The sequence below is a fragment of the Panthera onca genome, chromosome B3 (genome assembly GCF_046562875.1).
Source record: "Panthera onca isolate mPanOnc1 chromosome B3, mPanOnc1 haplotype 2, whole genome shotgun sequence".
In the NCBI taxonomy this organism is placed as follows: domain Eukaryota; kingdom Metazoa; phylum Chordata; class Mammalia; order Carnivora; family Felidae; genus Panthera; species Panthera onca.
The window spans coordinates 136,525,523-136,541,081 of record NC_138344.1 but is presented as its reverse complement, the minus strand read 5'-3'; the positions used below and the strand labels follow the sequence as shown (position 1 = coordinate 136,541,081).

General features: G+C 51.5%; 1 protein-coding gene across 4 annotated transcripts; it reads left to right on the top strand.

Moving 5' to 3' along the window:
* The first annotated feature begins 981 nt into the window (after nt 1–981).
* Nucleotides 982–10,060, top strand: SERPINA12 (serpin family A member 12). Of its 4 annotated transcripts, XM_060617449.1 has the most exons (5): nt 982–991; nt 1,542–2,192; nt 3,921–4,191; nt 7,869–8,016; nt 9,589–10,060. In XM_060617449.1, the coding sequence occupies exons 1-5, from the start codon at nt 982–984 to the stop codon at nt 9,778–9,780; spliced, it is 1,272 nt and encodes a 423-aa protein (XP_060473432.1). In that variant the 3' UTR covers nt 9,781–10,060. The 4 variants fall into 4 exon arrangements, 1 of the variants encoding a protein (XP_060473432.1); XR_009605603.3 differs by lacking the exons at nt 982–991; nt 1,542–2,192; nt 3,921–4,191; nt 7,869–8,016 and adding an exon at nt 8,628–9,361 and having other exon boundaries at nt 9,589–9,675; XR_009605605.2 differs by lacking the exons at nt 982–991; nt 1,542–2,192; nt 3,921–4,191; nt 7,869–8,016 and adding an exon at nt 8,628–9,270 and having other exon boundaries at nt 9,589–9,673.
* Nucleotides 10,061–15,559: the final 5,499 nt, after the last annotated feature.

The window sequence follows — 15,559 nt, the reverse complement described above, 5'->3', positions numbered from 1 at the left end:
AATAGCTCACAACTCCCCTCCCCATTCTGGAAAATTGCCTTCGGTGGGTAGGAGCTAACTGACCTGGGAAGTTCTACCCCAGGCCCTGCATCTTGGGGGGCAGACTGACCATAGCCACTGACAGTTGTCCAAAAGCCAGCCCCCTTTGTCTCACAGGGTCAGTGCTGCCATATGGTTGATGCTCCAGAGCCCTCTCCTGTGGATCAGGCCAAGTCTCCATATTACATGGGGCCACATCCGTGCTCAGTTCTTTCCCTCTCTGTCCTGCTTGCCTCGCTTCCCGAGGGACTCCACCTACACAGGCAATGAATTCCTGAATTCTCACTGCGGGCTCTGCTTGTTGGGAACCCACTCTAAGACAACCATGAACAGTCTTGACTGTTGAGGAGCACATTATTTCCCATGGATTGCAGATAAATAGAGATATAAGTTACAGGAAAATACACAGTAAAAACAAAGGATGGAGCAAAGAAATATAAATCGGTGTAAAAATCATTGACAGTAGCATGTCCAGCCAGAGAAGTCAACACACTTTCTAGAATATTATGCTTTTGGCATCTGTATGTAGCCTTAAGACTAGACATTGGGGAAAAGCAGAAAATGAAACTTTTGTCCCCCAAAAGCTCAGGCTTATTGGGAGATGCCGTGCTGAGAAGTGGCAAAAAGGAGCAGGAGTCCTGGGGCCAGGCAGATTTGGCTTTTCTTCTCTATAACACTGCCTCTCTTTCCTGGAAAAGGGATATGGAAAGAGGTTTATTAGAGACCTGGGCTCTCCTGGGCTGGGTATCCACCACTTATAGACCATGTGATATTAGACAAAGGGATTTATTTCTGCAAATTAGTCAGGATTTTTGTTTGGTTTTAAGGAAAAAAATCCAACTCAAACCAGCCAACCCATAAAGGGAAATTTACTGGCTCTTATAACTTGGAGAAACAGAAGTGAGTGAGCTTCGGGTGAAGCTTGATCCAGGGACTCCAAAGATGTCACCAAGTATGTCTCCTCTTTCTTTCCATCCTTCTCTCTCTTCTTTCCTTCTATATATGGAACCCATGGCCACACTGAGTTCCAGGACTGTACAATGAAGCCAGACACCCCAAAGTTAAGAGTATTGTGCATTCTCAGGGAAAGACAACGACTTTTCTGATGCTGGTCATTCTCATCCCTTAACCAATCAGTGTGGCAGTGGATGGAGTATTCTGATGGCCTAGCCCCAGTCACATGCCCACAGTGTGGGGTAGTCTTATTATGATCCAATGTAGTGGAGGGAGTTTCTCAAAGGAATTGAGATACCATGATTATAGGATGGGGAGAGGAGTACAAAACCAAGAGATTTCTTCTACACTCGGTCCTCTCACTTAAGAAATAAGGACAAGTGTTTCTAGTCCCCAGAGTGATTGTAAAGCGTAAAGACTAAAATGGATGTCAAAGAATTTATAAACCTCACTGTGCTGCTTCTTTCATCTGGCCTTTATGAATAATATAAGGGCAGTAGGATTTTTTTGTTCTTTTTTCTACTAACCTCAGGTCTACTACTCAACAGGACAATCGCCAAAGAAAATGAACCCCATCTTGGGCCTGGGCCTACTTTTGGCTGGCCTTCCTACTGTGGAAAGTCTTCAGCAGCCCAACCTCCCTCTGAAGAATCATGTACCAGTGAGCCAGATCGAATCATGGAAGGGAAGGAGGGCAGCCCAGGAGCTCACAAAGCGGAACACAGAATTCGGCTTCAAGCTTTTCAGGAAGCTGGCGTCCAATAGCCCGGACAAAAACATCTTCTTTTCCCCCTTGAGCATCTCTTCAGCCTTTGCTATGCTATCTCTGGGTGCCCAGGATTCCACCCTGGATGAGATCAAGGAAGGTTTCAACTTCAGGGATATTCCAGAGAAAGACCTTCATGAAGCCTTTCATTACCTCATCCACAGGATAAACCAGGAGGGCCAGAACCTGAAGCTGAACCTCACAAACACCTTGTTCATCGACAAGAAGCTGAAGCCACAGAAGAAGTTTCTGACAAATGTCAAGAACCAGTACAATGCAGACACCGTCCCCATCAACTTCCAGAACTTGGAAGATACTCGGAGGCAGATCAATGACTATATCAATGAGAAAACCCAGGGGAAAATCAACAACCTGATCAAGAATATAGATCCCGGCACTGTGATGCTTCTTACAAATTGTATTTTCTTTCTAGGTAAGGCTTGGGGCATGTTGGCATGGAAAGGATAGGATGACCAGTAGACTTAGATTAAAAACCTGGGTTGGCCACTTGCTTGCTCTGTGACCTTAATTCATATGTAATGAAATTATCAGAACTCCACTTTCCCTATCTGCAAAATGAGTACCTTTATTCACAACTCATAGGGCATTTATTGGGATCCAAAGTAAAAGTGTATGAGAAACTAATTTGGGGAAGTCTAAATTATTCTCCATATGTGCATTTTCATTATTACTGATTATCCTAATACAACATTGGTTGTAGAGATTGGAGTGACATTCTTTTCCCTGTTTCTTAGATGAGGGATGTGTAGCTTGGAAAGAGATTGATTTAGGGTTACAAAGCCAGTCAAAGCAGGACTAGCCAGGACTGGATTCTAGTCAGGACTAGAATCTACTTCTCTTGACCCACAGGCTGTGCATTTATAGCACTCCAAGTAGACACCCAGGATGGTAATTGTGTTGATGATGGCAATGAAGTTCACTTTGGTGGGTGTCCTGGTCTCCTTGTCACATTTTGTAGATGTGACAAGTCTACAAGGTGAGAGACTGAATCTGAGGGTGAGAGACTGAAAAAGAAGATGAAAGAATATTCCCAAATCTAAGTTTCATTTACCACCCACCCAGCCAATCACCACCACACACAGCCACTCACATGCCACATGCACACTCAAAGGTTGGCCAACATAGGCAAGAATCAGAGGCCAACAGCCCTCAGATCAGGCAAGATCATGGCGGGGCTATCAGAAACATGGTCCTGAATATGGAAGTTGAGCTCTTCCCAAATCCACAGTGAGACTGATGGCATAGAGGAAAAGAGCAGAGGGAGAGAGGAGAATCTGGAATTTCCCAAAGTTTCTACATCCCCTAGATTTTAAAAGCAATGGCAACAATGATGCTGATGATGACTAGCATGCACTCAATACTCAGTGTACAAGGTCATAGATCTGTGCTGCCTTTCCCACTCAGTCACACAGCAGCCCTCTAAGGTACTCATCAATCTCTTCATTCTTCAGACAAGGACACTGAAGCCGAATGCAATTGAGACACTTGTTCAAGGTCATCCTTCTGGAACAATGAAGTCAGAAGTTGAATTCAGGGACTTGGCCCTCAGGGTGCCATACTGGGGGCTCTGAGATTAGTGGGTGTGAAAAGACCCAGGTCTCACTTTATGCTAAGTGGTATCAAAGAGTAGTCAGGATCAAAATGGAGGGGTCCAAACACCCAGCTTTGAGTGTTCTCTTCTCTTCGGTAGGCTCCCCAAAGCAGCCTGCTCCATCAGTTTTCTCAGTCCTACCTGAGGGCAGCTATTCCAGGACTGACTTAGAACAGAGCTGAGTATTTTCACTCACATAAGACCAAATAGTTCCTACTAAGTATAGCCCAGGCCTCTCTACTGGGACACAATCCAAGGGCTGTCTCTGCCTCAGCAGCACCTGGGCTTCAGGCAGTCCACAGGTTCCCTCTCAGCCCCGCAGCCCTGATCATGGCTTCTTTGGGAACTGACAGTCAGACCCATGCCACCTTACCAGGAGATTTCAGGGTATGGCACATGGGCAAGGATTCCTGGAGACGTGTCCTGATATCCCAGACTATCCAAACCCCGTCCTTGAATCCACCTGGATAGAGATCATCGGTTAGCTGGGTCCAGTCACCTCTTCCCTTTCAGGAAACTCATGTGACTTTGTCCTTCTTCAATCCTAAGCCAGGTGGAAACAAGAATTCGATCCAAAAGCAACTAAAGAGGAAGACTTCATCCTGGATGGAAACAAGTCAGTGAAGGTGCCCATGATGTTCCGCGGGGGCATATATGAAGCCGGCTATGATGAACAGCTCTCCTGCACTGTCCTGGAAATGCCCTACCAGGGCACCATCACTGCCATCTTCATTCTTCCTGATAAGGGCAAAATGAAGAATGTGGAGGAGGCCATAAAGACGGACACTTTGGCCAGATGGAAAAAACTAACAACACGAAAGTAAGAGGGTGCCTGCCATACTCAGCAACTCCCTTCTTCCTCTTTACTTCTTCTAGTTCAGATCTATTGAGCTCTAACCCCATGACCAAGTCCTATTTTTGGGCTCCGTGATGAACTTGTATTTTGGTAGGAAGTAGACCAGAAAACGAGTCCTAGGAATATAGCAAAACACTTGTTCTTAGAGGGAGATGGTTATATCATAAGAGTGGAGTGGACAGAGAAAAATCATGGTGGGCAGTGGTGGGGGGCGGTGCTCTATGGAGCAGGTGGCATTGGGGTTAAGTCTTCAAGGCTGAACAGTGGTGTGTGCGGATGAGAAAGAAGTGATGGAATCCTAGGCAGAGAGAAACTGCAGGGACAAACATGAGGTGTCAAAGGGAGTTGTCTGTTGTACACAGAATCATGGTTTTAACTGTAATGTTATCATAAAACGGGTGAAGTGCAGCCCAAATAAGTTATACTAATAACAGTTGACGGACTAAAGTGAGTAACTAATTTTTTTAAACATAAAATTAGAACAGATTTAAGATGAGCCTACAGAATTCTTCTCAGGCACTGGCTTAATAGTAGATTTTCTTGGGAAGAGTAAGGGCTGGGGACTCGGCATCAGTGTCGACTTGGTGTCAGTGTAGATGTGCATGGTGCCTGGGGAGCTTCAGGGCCAGGACAAGCATATGGCAGCTGGAAGTGCACAGGAGCGTATCCCCGGAGCAATTGTTGAACACATGTTGGATCTCTAAATTGAGCGGAAAGCTCATGAAAGAGAAATTCCAGTTCTGAAGGCCTCAGATAAAGTCACTGTATCAGAATGGGGAGGAACAGTAGGCTAGATGGTAGGTTTTCCCAAGAGGGCTGCTATGTCTTGGGATCTGCACAGCAACCCCCCGATCCTCCCTGCTGAAAACCAGGGCCTGCGGTGGGTAATGGCATCTGGCCCCTGAAACGGGAGGAAGTGTCTGGGTTCCAACCTTAGCTGAGACCCAGTTTTCTCTTCTGTGGCATGGTCCACTAACGCCGACCTCAAAGGACTCTTGAGGGGATCAAATGTGCCGTAGCAAATCATGACCCCATGGAAGGCACAGACCTTTGCCTTCCAAAGGGGTTGAAGAGGCAGGGTTCCAAAGTTCTTAAGAGAAGAGCATCTGAACTTCAGGTTTATTGAAAGACTGGCGTCTTGTAGGTCTGGTCCCCTTACCTACGTGGTGAACCTCCGGGATGGCAGCCCATCGGTTGAAGATGAAGGCACATCTCTCTTAACCTGGGGATGCCACCAAGGAGGCTGGCAGTTTCCAGCCTGTGCCCTCCAATTTCTGAGTTCACAGAGGTGCCTTGGGGAATGAAGGGTACGGAAGGGTGTGAAAAGTGGGCTGCACACCCTCCACCCACACTTTATCCAGAAGTCCTGGCTTCATGAGACATGACCTCCATAAGGTCACATTTCTCTTAGTATTCAAATTATGATGACCAGAGACCCTGCAGCTGGGCTGGAGGGACTCAACATCCCCATCTCTAGGCTATTCCTACCAGTTTTCCATGGGGCGCAGCTCTGGTCCCAGCAACTGGTGCTGCATGTGGCCTGTGCCCAAGCCCCTCTGCAGCCCTTGGAGCTGAGACTGCCATCAGGACACCGGTTCCTGGAAAATTGTGGCCATCTCTCTGGTTTCGGGAGAGGGGCCCACACTCCACCCTTTGTGAGATAGGCCCTTTGAGATTTCCTGCAGGCCAACAAAGGCCTTCCTGGAGGTTTGGGCTTAACACAACCAGAGATCTTCGCAGAGGCCCGGGGATACTCATAGCGCATAGAAGCGGCTTCTTGTGAAGTCCAAGCACAGGTTGCTCGTAGGGGTTCCTCCACAGTGCATCCTAGCTGGCTCCTGTTCCTGACCCTCCCACATCACAGTAGGACTGCAACCGCTTCCCAGGGGACTCCTGGCACCAACTCCTGTGACCCCCGCCCCACACCAGGAGCATATCCTTCACGAAGTGGACAAAATGACCGTTTTCAGCCCTAAGCAAGAGCGTGTCGAGCCTCCCTGGTCAGCACCCTATTGTGGCTCCCCATTTCACTCAGAAAAAAATGACCCAGCTTGCCTGATTCCTTTGTCTCCTTCAAAGTTTCTCCAATCTTCCCTGTGTCTCAGCATCCCTAATTCCCCCAAGTTGATCTGGATTTTTTCCCATCGCATGCATTACCTCCTTATACACAGGCTCCCCGTCTATGCATCGATGCTTATGGGATGCTTTTCATCATTTGGGTTTTCTTGTCTGTCTTCCCTGCTAGAGCACACACTCAAGGTCACGAGCTTTGCCTCTTTCATTCACACATGCATCCAAGCACCTCGAACACCACCCCCTGTATACAAGAGGCACTTAATTTGTTGAGTGAATGAATGAGTGGGAAGGTAAGTCTTGGAGCCACAGGCCTGTGGCTGGTATTTAAAGCCCTGACACTGAATGAGATCCTTCTGGAGGGAGGAAAGATAGAAAATAAGAGGACCGAAGGGGTGGGGCTTGGAACATCACAGACAGTACAGATGGGCAATGAGGTGATGCTGGCAAAGGGGGAGAGAAGGAGTGGCCGGTGAAGGAGAGAGAGCTGGACTCAGGTTGGAATGCTTCCACATGGAGAAAGGGGACCCACTGTCTGGGAGCTGTCTCCTGGGTCAAGCAAGCAGAGGTCAACGGTGGCCCTGGACAGTGGGATGTTGATGGCAAAGGTCTAGGTGGAGTGGGCCGAGAAATAGTGGGAGAAGTAGAGATCTCTGGCAGAGATGATTAATTTCTGCTATGAAAAGGAGGAAAAGAAATGGGCTGGGAGCTGAGAGGTGACTCGGGGCCAGGGGAGATGAGTTTGCTTCTGTTCTATAGGATAGAGGTCATCAGAGAACATGACCTGTTCCTGGGGGGTGATCGGGCAGATACCATTTATGATGGGGGCTGCAGAAGAAGAGAAGAAACGTGGGTAGGAATGAGGTTGCGAATAGGCAACAAGAAATAGAGCTTAGAGCCAGGCTGACAGGAACCCAGGGCCCACGGGTACCCCAGGGCCCCTGGCCCCAAGCCCCAGGTGGGGAGGCCGATCTGGATTCCACCTGCAGAGGATGCGAAGCCACCAACTCATGGGTGAAACGAGAAACACTTGCTGGTTGGTCACCAGCTGCTCAGTGCCTACATGCATTTGCTTTAGCATGCTTCCTGCCTCAGGCTTGCTGTGATTGGCATCATCATTTCACCCAAGTGGCTTAAGGACGTGAGATCATTTGTTCCAAGAGTCAGAATGGATTTGAACTCAGTTCTGCCCGGCTTCAGATCCCAGGACCTTGCTGCCTCTGGCATCTGGCTCGCTGGGTCAGGACTGGTTCAGGGCTTGGGCGAGGCTGAGACCGCGGTGGGGACGCCTCAACGTCTGTGGCCCACAGGGCCCTGAAACAGTGAAAACTTGAGAACATTTCTGTGGATGAGGGCTCTGGGACAGGTTTGATAGGGAGAAGGGACATAGTTGAGAGGTGTTTTGAAGCCAGGGTCCCAAGGTCAGAGTCCCTCCTCACTCTGGGGACAGAGAGAAGGTCTGAGACCCTCAGTGCTGAGAGGGCCAATGTCCCACTCATCCCTGCCCTGCGCCTGCCCAGGGAAGCAGGGACACCCTGCTGCTCACCTGTCTCTCCCATCTCCCCCAGGGTCGTGGACATATCTTTGCCCAGATTCTCCATCACCGGGACCTATGACCTGAAGAGGACACTGTCCTACCTGGGTATCACCAAAATCTTTGAGGAGCATGGTGATCTCACCCGGATCTCCCCTCATCGAAGCCTAAAAGTGGGTGAGGTAAGCGGGCCTGGCCTGGATGCCACCCCCTCCCACGGGGAGCCTTCGCACAGCCCTGGGCCAAAGCCATTGTCACAGCATCTGTATGAGCCAGGTCTCATCCCTCCAGTCAGGCCGGGTGCCAGTCCAGCTCTGTCCTTAACCAGCCATGTCATCCTGGGGGGACCACATAACTTCCCCATGCCTCATGTTTCTGGTCTTTGGAGTTGGAAATACCAAGCTCCTGATGCTATTTTGGAAGTCGATTCTGTGCAACGAACGACTGCTCAGGGCCTGGAACATTAATCAAGGCCTAGGACTGGTCTAGCTCGGACCCAGGGTCTGTCCCAAAGGCCTCACGGGCTTGTTGGGAGTAAGCCGCAAACATGTTCTACGTGAGCAGGCCAAGGGCCCAGTGATTTCCAACGAGGCTGAACGCCTGTGTGCTGGGGGCAGAGAGAACCGCATGGGGTGGTGTCCTGGGATATAGCAGATCTCAGACAGGACCTTCAGTTAAATCCCAATTTCAGATACATGACAAATAGTTTCTTTAGTCCAGAATATGGGATATACTTACACTAGAAGAAAGTCATCATTTCCCCGAAATTCAACTTGAATTGTACATGCTATATTTTATCTGGCAACTCTACTTTTAAGGTAAAAGGGCGTTGGGGGTGGGGAGATTTCAACAAGCAGGGATAGGCGTAGGGAGGATCTTCCATTAAAGGGAACGGCTTGGCCAAAGCCTTGTAGGCTGGAGAGCACGGCGTCCCGAGTGGTGGAGACTGGCTGGTGCTACATGGGAAGTTCAAGCCGATCTGGGAGAGATCTTGGTTGCCAAGCCCAGCTGACAGCAGGCACTGATTCGGATTTATTTCCCACTTTGCCAGAGGAAGAAAGACAGTTAATAGAATTTTCTTGCTTTTAAGTTCTTCCTCCCGTAAAGAGTCAATGCCAGCTACCCCTTTCCGGCAGGCTTTTATTCGGTTCAGTGGCTCATTTCTTTTCCACAGTTAGACGTGCTGATGGCTGTGATTCTATGTGTCAACAACGGCTACCCGCCCACTAGTGAAATTGGTAGAATTCCGTAGAGTGGAATGCAATGCGTCAGTATTCCGGGAAGCCCATCCATCCCTCCCAGGGCAGGTCACCTGGTCACACATGTCGGTGTCCTGGGGTAGATCTGGAGTCTCAGTCATCTCCAACGGCTCCCCCAGAATCTGGCTCCTTCCTCGCTGTCCTCCAGGCAGATGAGAGGACTATGGACAGGACTTGGTGGGGATACGATCCCCTCCCTTCCACCTAGCTGAGGTTCAATAGACTCCTGCCCTTACACCCCTCGACACTTCCCTGTAATTCACGGAAGGTTAGCAAACCACCCCACCCTCCCCGCTGCAGCTGGCACTCCCCTCGCCTCACTCTTTCTATGCTGTTTGCGCATATCCTTCTGCAATGACGGCAGAAGAACGAGGAGCCCCGGGGCAGCTGGCACCAGCCAGGTTACTGCCGTGCTGGGCAGCCTTGGCCGCGACCTCTCCCTCTCCGGAGCTCCGAGGAGCTTGGTGACACTGACCCCACCCCTGATTTCTGCAGGCGGTGCACAAGGCAGTGCTGAAGATGGATGAGAAGGGGACGGAGGGCGCAGCGGGCTCCGGAGCACAGACGCTGCCCATGGAGAAGCCGCTCTCCATCACTCTAAACAGATCCTTTTTGGTGCTTATTGAGGATAGCGTCCTGTCTACTATAATCTTCATGGGAAAGATTACTAATCCTACTGGGGCGTAACGGGGACTTCCAGCGATGGCTCGGGGCTGAGAACGTTTTGTCTGCCTGAGATCGGGATTGAGGACCTTCTAATCCAATCCTACACCATCAAGAGCTCCCAAGACCACCGTCCACACAGGCAGCACGGCTGGCTTTGGGGGCTCCTGTGCCTCAGCCCTCTCCCTGCCCTTTCTAGTGTAGGACTCGGACCCCCACCACCACCCACTTGGCTGGCTGTGATCTTCTCTCCCCGGAGAGGCAGAGGGGCTTCGTGATTTAATAAACACCCCCTCAGTTCTGCTGTCTGTTGGTGGATAATTTGGGGAAAGCAATGAGATGACATGAGCATCCAGACTTTGGAGGGAGAGACACTTGGGTTCACATCTTAGGAACAGAGTGTCTCTGGGAAAGCCACATACCTCCTCTGAGCCTCTATTTCTGTGTTCCTGAAACGAGGGCAGTGACAAGTCCCTTCTGGGGCTCTGAGGAAACTAGCAGCCTTCGTTAGAAAAGTTAGTTCCCCTTGGTGAGCCCTTAGCCTTGGATCTTTGGTATGCGATCTACAAAGTTATGTCGCCCACGGTGTCCCCATGGGAACTCCAGGATCAGCCAGGCATCTAGTTGGAGGGTAAAGTAGGGGTGGGGCTGGCCCGGCGCTGGGGGGGTGGAGCCTGGAATAGCAGGGATGAGGGCTCAGTGCCAGGTGTATCTGATTCCAGAGCCCACAGAGAAGAGCCTGGGGTTTGAACCTGTTATCGAGCTCAGCTCAAGAGTGAATGGGGTGGGGGGAGGGGGTTCCCTGCACCTGCCTAGAAAATGTGGCCCCGCAAGATCTGTCCCACATGCCCAAGGAGCTATCTAGATCAGAAGCATGGGGGCCCTCGTTTCCAGCAGCTGATTCCTTTGCCTCCTGCAGTAAATGCCCACTGCCCACATGTTTTGGGGGGAGGGGGTCCTGAGTGGCGTGGCCACGAAGAAGCCTGAGCTGGCATCAGCTGGCATCCCCTGGGGGTGCCTCGCAGCTCACCACTTACTGTGCCTTTTGTGTTCTGGTCACAGCTGCCCCGTGGGGTGGCCAGAATGGACAGACGTGGAAACTGAGGCAGAGCCATAAAGTGACTTTCCTACGGCCTTGTGGTTTGCCATGGGCCACAAGCACTTGTCTTCTGGGCCAGGGCAGGGAGGGGTTCCACGTGGACTTGGGGGCCTGGCTAGCCACTCCTGAGCTCCTCTCCCAGCTAAGAGAGCTGCCCAGTCCACTTCAGCATGGGTGTATCCAATAGGCACCCTCTCTTCTGTCCTGGGCACCCCCAGGGCCCTGGAGACGCAGCCCACACGTGGGCTGGCGGGGGAGGTCGTCTGGAGAGGGATTGGGCTACTTTACAGTGTGGTAAGGGCTAAGATGGGGGGGCACCGGAGTAAACACCCCTCTTTGAGAGGGTGGGAGACAGAGAAGGCTGAGACCCTGTGCCAGTGACACAGACGTGGGACAAAAAGCAGGGAATCCCTGCAGAGCACATTGTTGACGGTCACCATTTCCCCTGCACCAGCCTGAGGGAGTTGGGGGGGGGTGGGTGGGAAGACACCAGATACACACGGGAACCCTCAGTGGTCGGCTCGGGTCTGCGACATTATCCACTGGGGACAAGGGACAGTCAGACAAGCCACATAGTAGCTGGGTGGCTTGGACATGTCACTTAACCCCCCTGAACCTCATTTACTTTACTAAAACACGTGCAATAATACCTAGGTCCTGGGGCTGAGGAGCTCTGAGGGTTACAAGGCGTGACATGCAATCCATGCCCGGCACATGGCAGGCATTCAGCAGTGGCCCCTGTTATGCTCTCCTCCCACCGTCCCCCAAGAGTCTGAGATGACGAGCTCTTTTCCAAAACTCAGTGCTCCGGGCCCTTGCCTTGGCATTCCCCTCTACTGGGAATGCCCTCATCCTGCCTAACGAGCTCCTGCTCGTCCTCCAGCACCCAGTCCATTAGGATATCTCTATGAGACCGTCGCTACCTTTCCGGCATCTTCCAAGCAGCCCCTCAATAAAGCACTCACCTCCGTGGCTCCTGGGTCTGAATTTCCCCTCCACCCCCACGCGGGCTGCAATCAATCCTGCATTAAGCAGCGATTTATGGGGCGACAGCCTGTGCACCGGTGGCCGTTACAAACAGACCTGGCCCCTGCCTCCGTGACATTACTATCCAGCGGGAGAAACAGCCGTGAGTTGCAGACACACACACGTGCATTTCTGATCACGAGCTCCGGTGAGCATGAAAAAAAAAGACAACCCTGGAGGCCTTCCAAGGTAGGTAACGGGGGTCTGACCCGGTCTGGGGGCTCCGAGAAGGCTGAGAGAGCTCCAAATGCTGGGAGCTTATCTGTTCTTGAATCACCACAGTTAAACCCGCACACAGGTATGACTGCCTCAGTGTGGTTAGCGATCTAGAAAATGCTGGCTGGGCTTCCAGATAGAAGTTGAGCACAAGTTCCAATGCTCACTGGTCTTCCCTCTGACCAACTTTATTGTCAAAGTGATTGTTGCACATCTTAAATACTTTTCAGACGATGTCCCACCTTCACAGACATACTTTTGCTCTGCACGACAGAAATAAATCCTATCGTGGGGGAAAGAAAGAGGAAGAACTTGGAGTGGGAACACAAACAGACTCCGCCAAGCAGGGGAAACAGCAGGTGCAGAGGACCTGGGGCAGGCAAGCGGCAGGGATGAGGAACTGAAACGAGATTAATTTGGCCAGAACAACAAAATAAAGCAGGAGGAGGTGGGCAGTGAGTGAGCCTGGGGCCTCGGGGGCTACAGGGAGAACGCTGATCTTTAGCCCAAGAACCACGGTGAGCTGTCACCGGTGCTGAGCTGGAGGGTGTCTTGGGCAAACACATGTGTTTGTAAGTGTCCCTCTGGCTGCAGACTGGGGCGTCCCTTGGCCCCATTGCCTGGGCCATGTCTGTGTTTGCTGCAATGAAAGACTGGCACAGCAGTCCCCTTGCTCTGGACACGGCCAGCCCCCCTCCAGAGCCCCCCACTCCTCTGGGATGGAAGGCCACCCCCCGGGGGGACTGGCCATGCCTGCTTCTCCCCCTGGGGATTGCCACCTCCCTGCACCTGCTCGCTCCACCCCACCCTGCTCTTGCTCCCCATTCTCTGCTACGCCCACCAGCTCCTTTCAGCGTGTTACTCCTGCTTCCAGAAAGATCCACGCCTACTTCTGCTAGAACACCTTCACAGGCCACCTGTTTGTGGATGGACTGACCCCACGGATGAATAAATGAGTAAATTCGCCTTTGAAGCAACCAACACTGACTACCTGCCTCCCACGGGACTGGCATCGTGTCGGTTTTTCCACCAAGAAACCGACCTGCCAACCCTTCAAGCTGGGCGACGGTTCCATTCTACGGATGAGAAAACCGAGGCTCAGGAAGACCGTTTAACTTGCCCAAGTTCCCACAGCTGGAAAGCCACAGATCTGGGACTAAATGCAAGTCCCCTGAGCATTTCAGTTTTTCTTCGTCCACCCCCTCCCCCCCATCCAGCAAATATTTTCTGAGTGTCCGTCCTGTGCAGGGACCGTTCTAGGGGCTTGAAACGCATCAGTGGACAAAACATACAAAGCTCCTTGCCCCCCCCCCCCCAAGGGTTCCAAGCTAGCAGACAGAGGCATATGATAAACAATAGGGTTAATAAATGAAGAAGACAGGTGAGGGTGGTCGAGGTGCCGGTGGGGCTGGCGGGGGACAGTTCGGCCTCCCTGAGAAGAGGACGCCTACTGCTCAGACAGTAGATTCTGTGATTCTGCTCTCCACAGCTTCTGTGGCACGATCAGCTTCCGGAGACTTCTGGCCCCAGGGATGCCCGCCAGGAGCGTACTTGACGATAGGAGCAGGGTTACAGCCCCAGCCAAGAAGGGAAGTGCCCCCATCAGTGTCCCACCTTTGCGATGATGGGGTGGCCCCGGATGATCTCCAAAAGCCCTCCTGTCTCCAACAACACTTTGGCATTCGTCTTGGAAACGATAGAGCCTGCTCCAAAGTTTCACTGCCATGCGTTCATTTAGCCAGCAAATACTTAAACATTAAGTGTGCCAAGCATGGTCCCAGGCGTGGAGAAGCCGGATGAGAGCTTAGGGACCCGTGGCCCTGCTGCCTCCCATTCAGGCCCAGCTGGGTCACATCGGTGCTCAGGGGCGACAGTAGGAGTGTGAGGCCGGGACTCCCTTCTCTTCGGGAAACATGCTGTCTATTTCCACTCAATTTCCTCCTTTACTTTCAGTCCCAAGCCGCTCTTGATATTGCGGCTGAATCCACATCTCTTTTGTGCTACTCTTTACTCAAGATGGATCTTTAAATCAGTGTACGTTAAAAAGAAAGCAATCGGTTCGAACAGAAAAACTAATATCTGGTTTTCTATAGATGATAGGCATCATCTATAGAAACGTATATACATCATCTATACATCCCAGGACGCCATGATGCCTGGTGCGGCCGTCTTCCATTTCAGGGACTTTGTCAGGGGCTTCAAGCGGCTGGAGGTGGGCGGGAGGTCCCGGAGTCGGACAGGCTGAAGTTCGAATCCCAGCTCTGCCGTGTATTTGGTTCGTGACATTAGGCAAGGCACTTAATTGTGCCCAATCCTTGGTTTTTCCTCTCTGTGAAGCGGGGATCATCATATTCATCTCAGAGGATATTTGGGCGGGGGAGGGGGTTACATAATGTAATGCATATGAACCTGCTTTGCACACAGTAGGCACCCATCTGCATTAGAGACGCCTGGTAAAGGCATCCAGAGCCAGGGAGGAAGGCTACTGGGTGGGTGTCTCTCAAGGTAACCTTCCAGCACAGGTAACCTTTCGATTGGTTTCTCTTGGTGGGATGCCAATGAAGGAATCCCAGATTCCAAGACTGGGCTGGGAAAGAGTCCCGGCAGGGTGAAGATCCTTCCTGGAACAGGAAGCCTGTGTCTCTTGGAATGTTGAAATAGTGACCTCTTTGCCAAAACCAACAGAAAACAAAGGAACAATTAGACAAAACTCCTCAGGGCCTGAGGGTCCGTCTGGATCTACCCCCTTCCCCACCCTCAGCCCCGCTCACGCGGCCACTCTGGGCGGGCTAAGGGATGAGCAGGGTTGCAGCAAGAGAGCGCAGGGGGCTCTGGGGAGCACCCCCACCACGGTACAGGTGCTCACGTCCACACTGGGTATTGTTGGGTCCCGACAACATTGTGGGGTCGCCCTCTTGGCAAGCTTCTGAACAGCAGCTTCTGGTTGACGTGACATGGCAAATTCCAGCCTCCAGGTGTCCCATGTGCCCCACGGTCCCAGCAGGAATAGGCGACGTTAAAAATATATATGCAGGGCGCCCAGGTGGTTCAGTCAGTGAAGCAGCCGATTCTTGGTTTCGGCTCAGGTCATGATCTTGTGGTTTCCTGAGTTCGAGCCCCGCATGGGGCTCTGTGCTGCCAGTGCAGAGCCTGCTTGGGATTCTGTCTCTCTCTCTCTGCCCCTCCCCTACTTGCGCCATCTCTCTCTCTCTCAAAATAAATAAATAAACTTTAAAAAATATATGAAAAAAGTACCAAGATATAGCCAGATTTAAAAAGTGATGGGAAGATCCACATAAACCAGAAATGGGGCAGAATCATAAAGATGTGTGAGGTAGGCAGGAGATCTGACAGCCAGGAACAGAAGAGTCTAGAGCAGCCTGGGCACGGCAGGAGAGGCCCCGAGGAGGTGGACAGACTTGGGATAAGGCTCCATCTAGATGGGACCTGGGATGGGCCCAT

What these genes read in the sequence shown, in the direction of transcription:
- SERPINA12 (XM_060617449.1), top strand. An exon ending in AAAAAACTAACAACACGAAA is followed by an intron (nt 4,192 to 7,868) that starts GTAAGAGGGTGC and finishes CATCTCCCCCAG; the next exon opens with GGTCGTGGACATATCTTTGC. An exon ending in GAAGCCTAAAAGTGGGTGAG is followed by an intron (nt 8,017 to 9,588) that starts GTAAGCGGGCCT and finishes TGATTTCTGCAG; the next exon opens with GCGGTGCACAAGGCAGTGCT.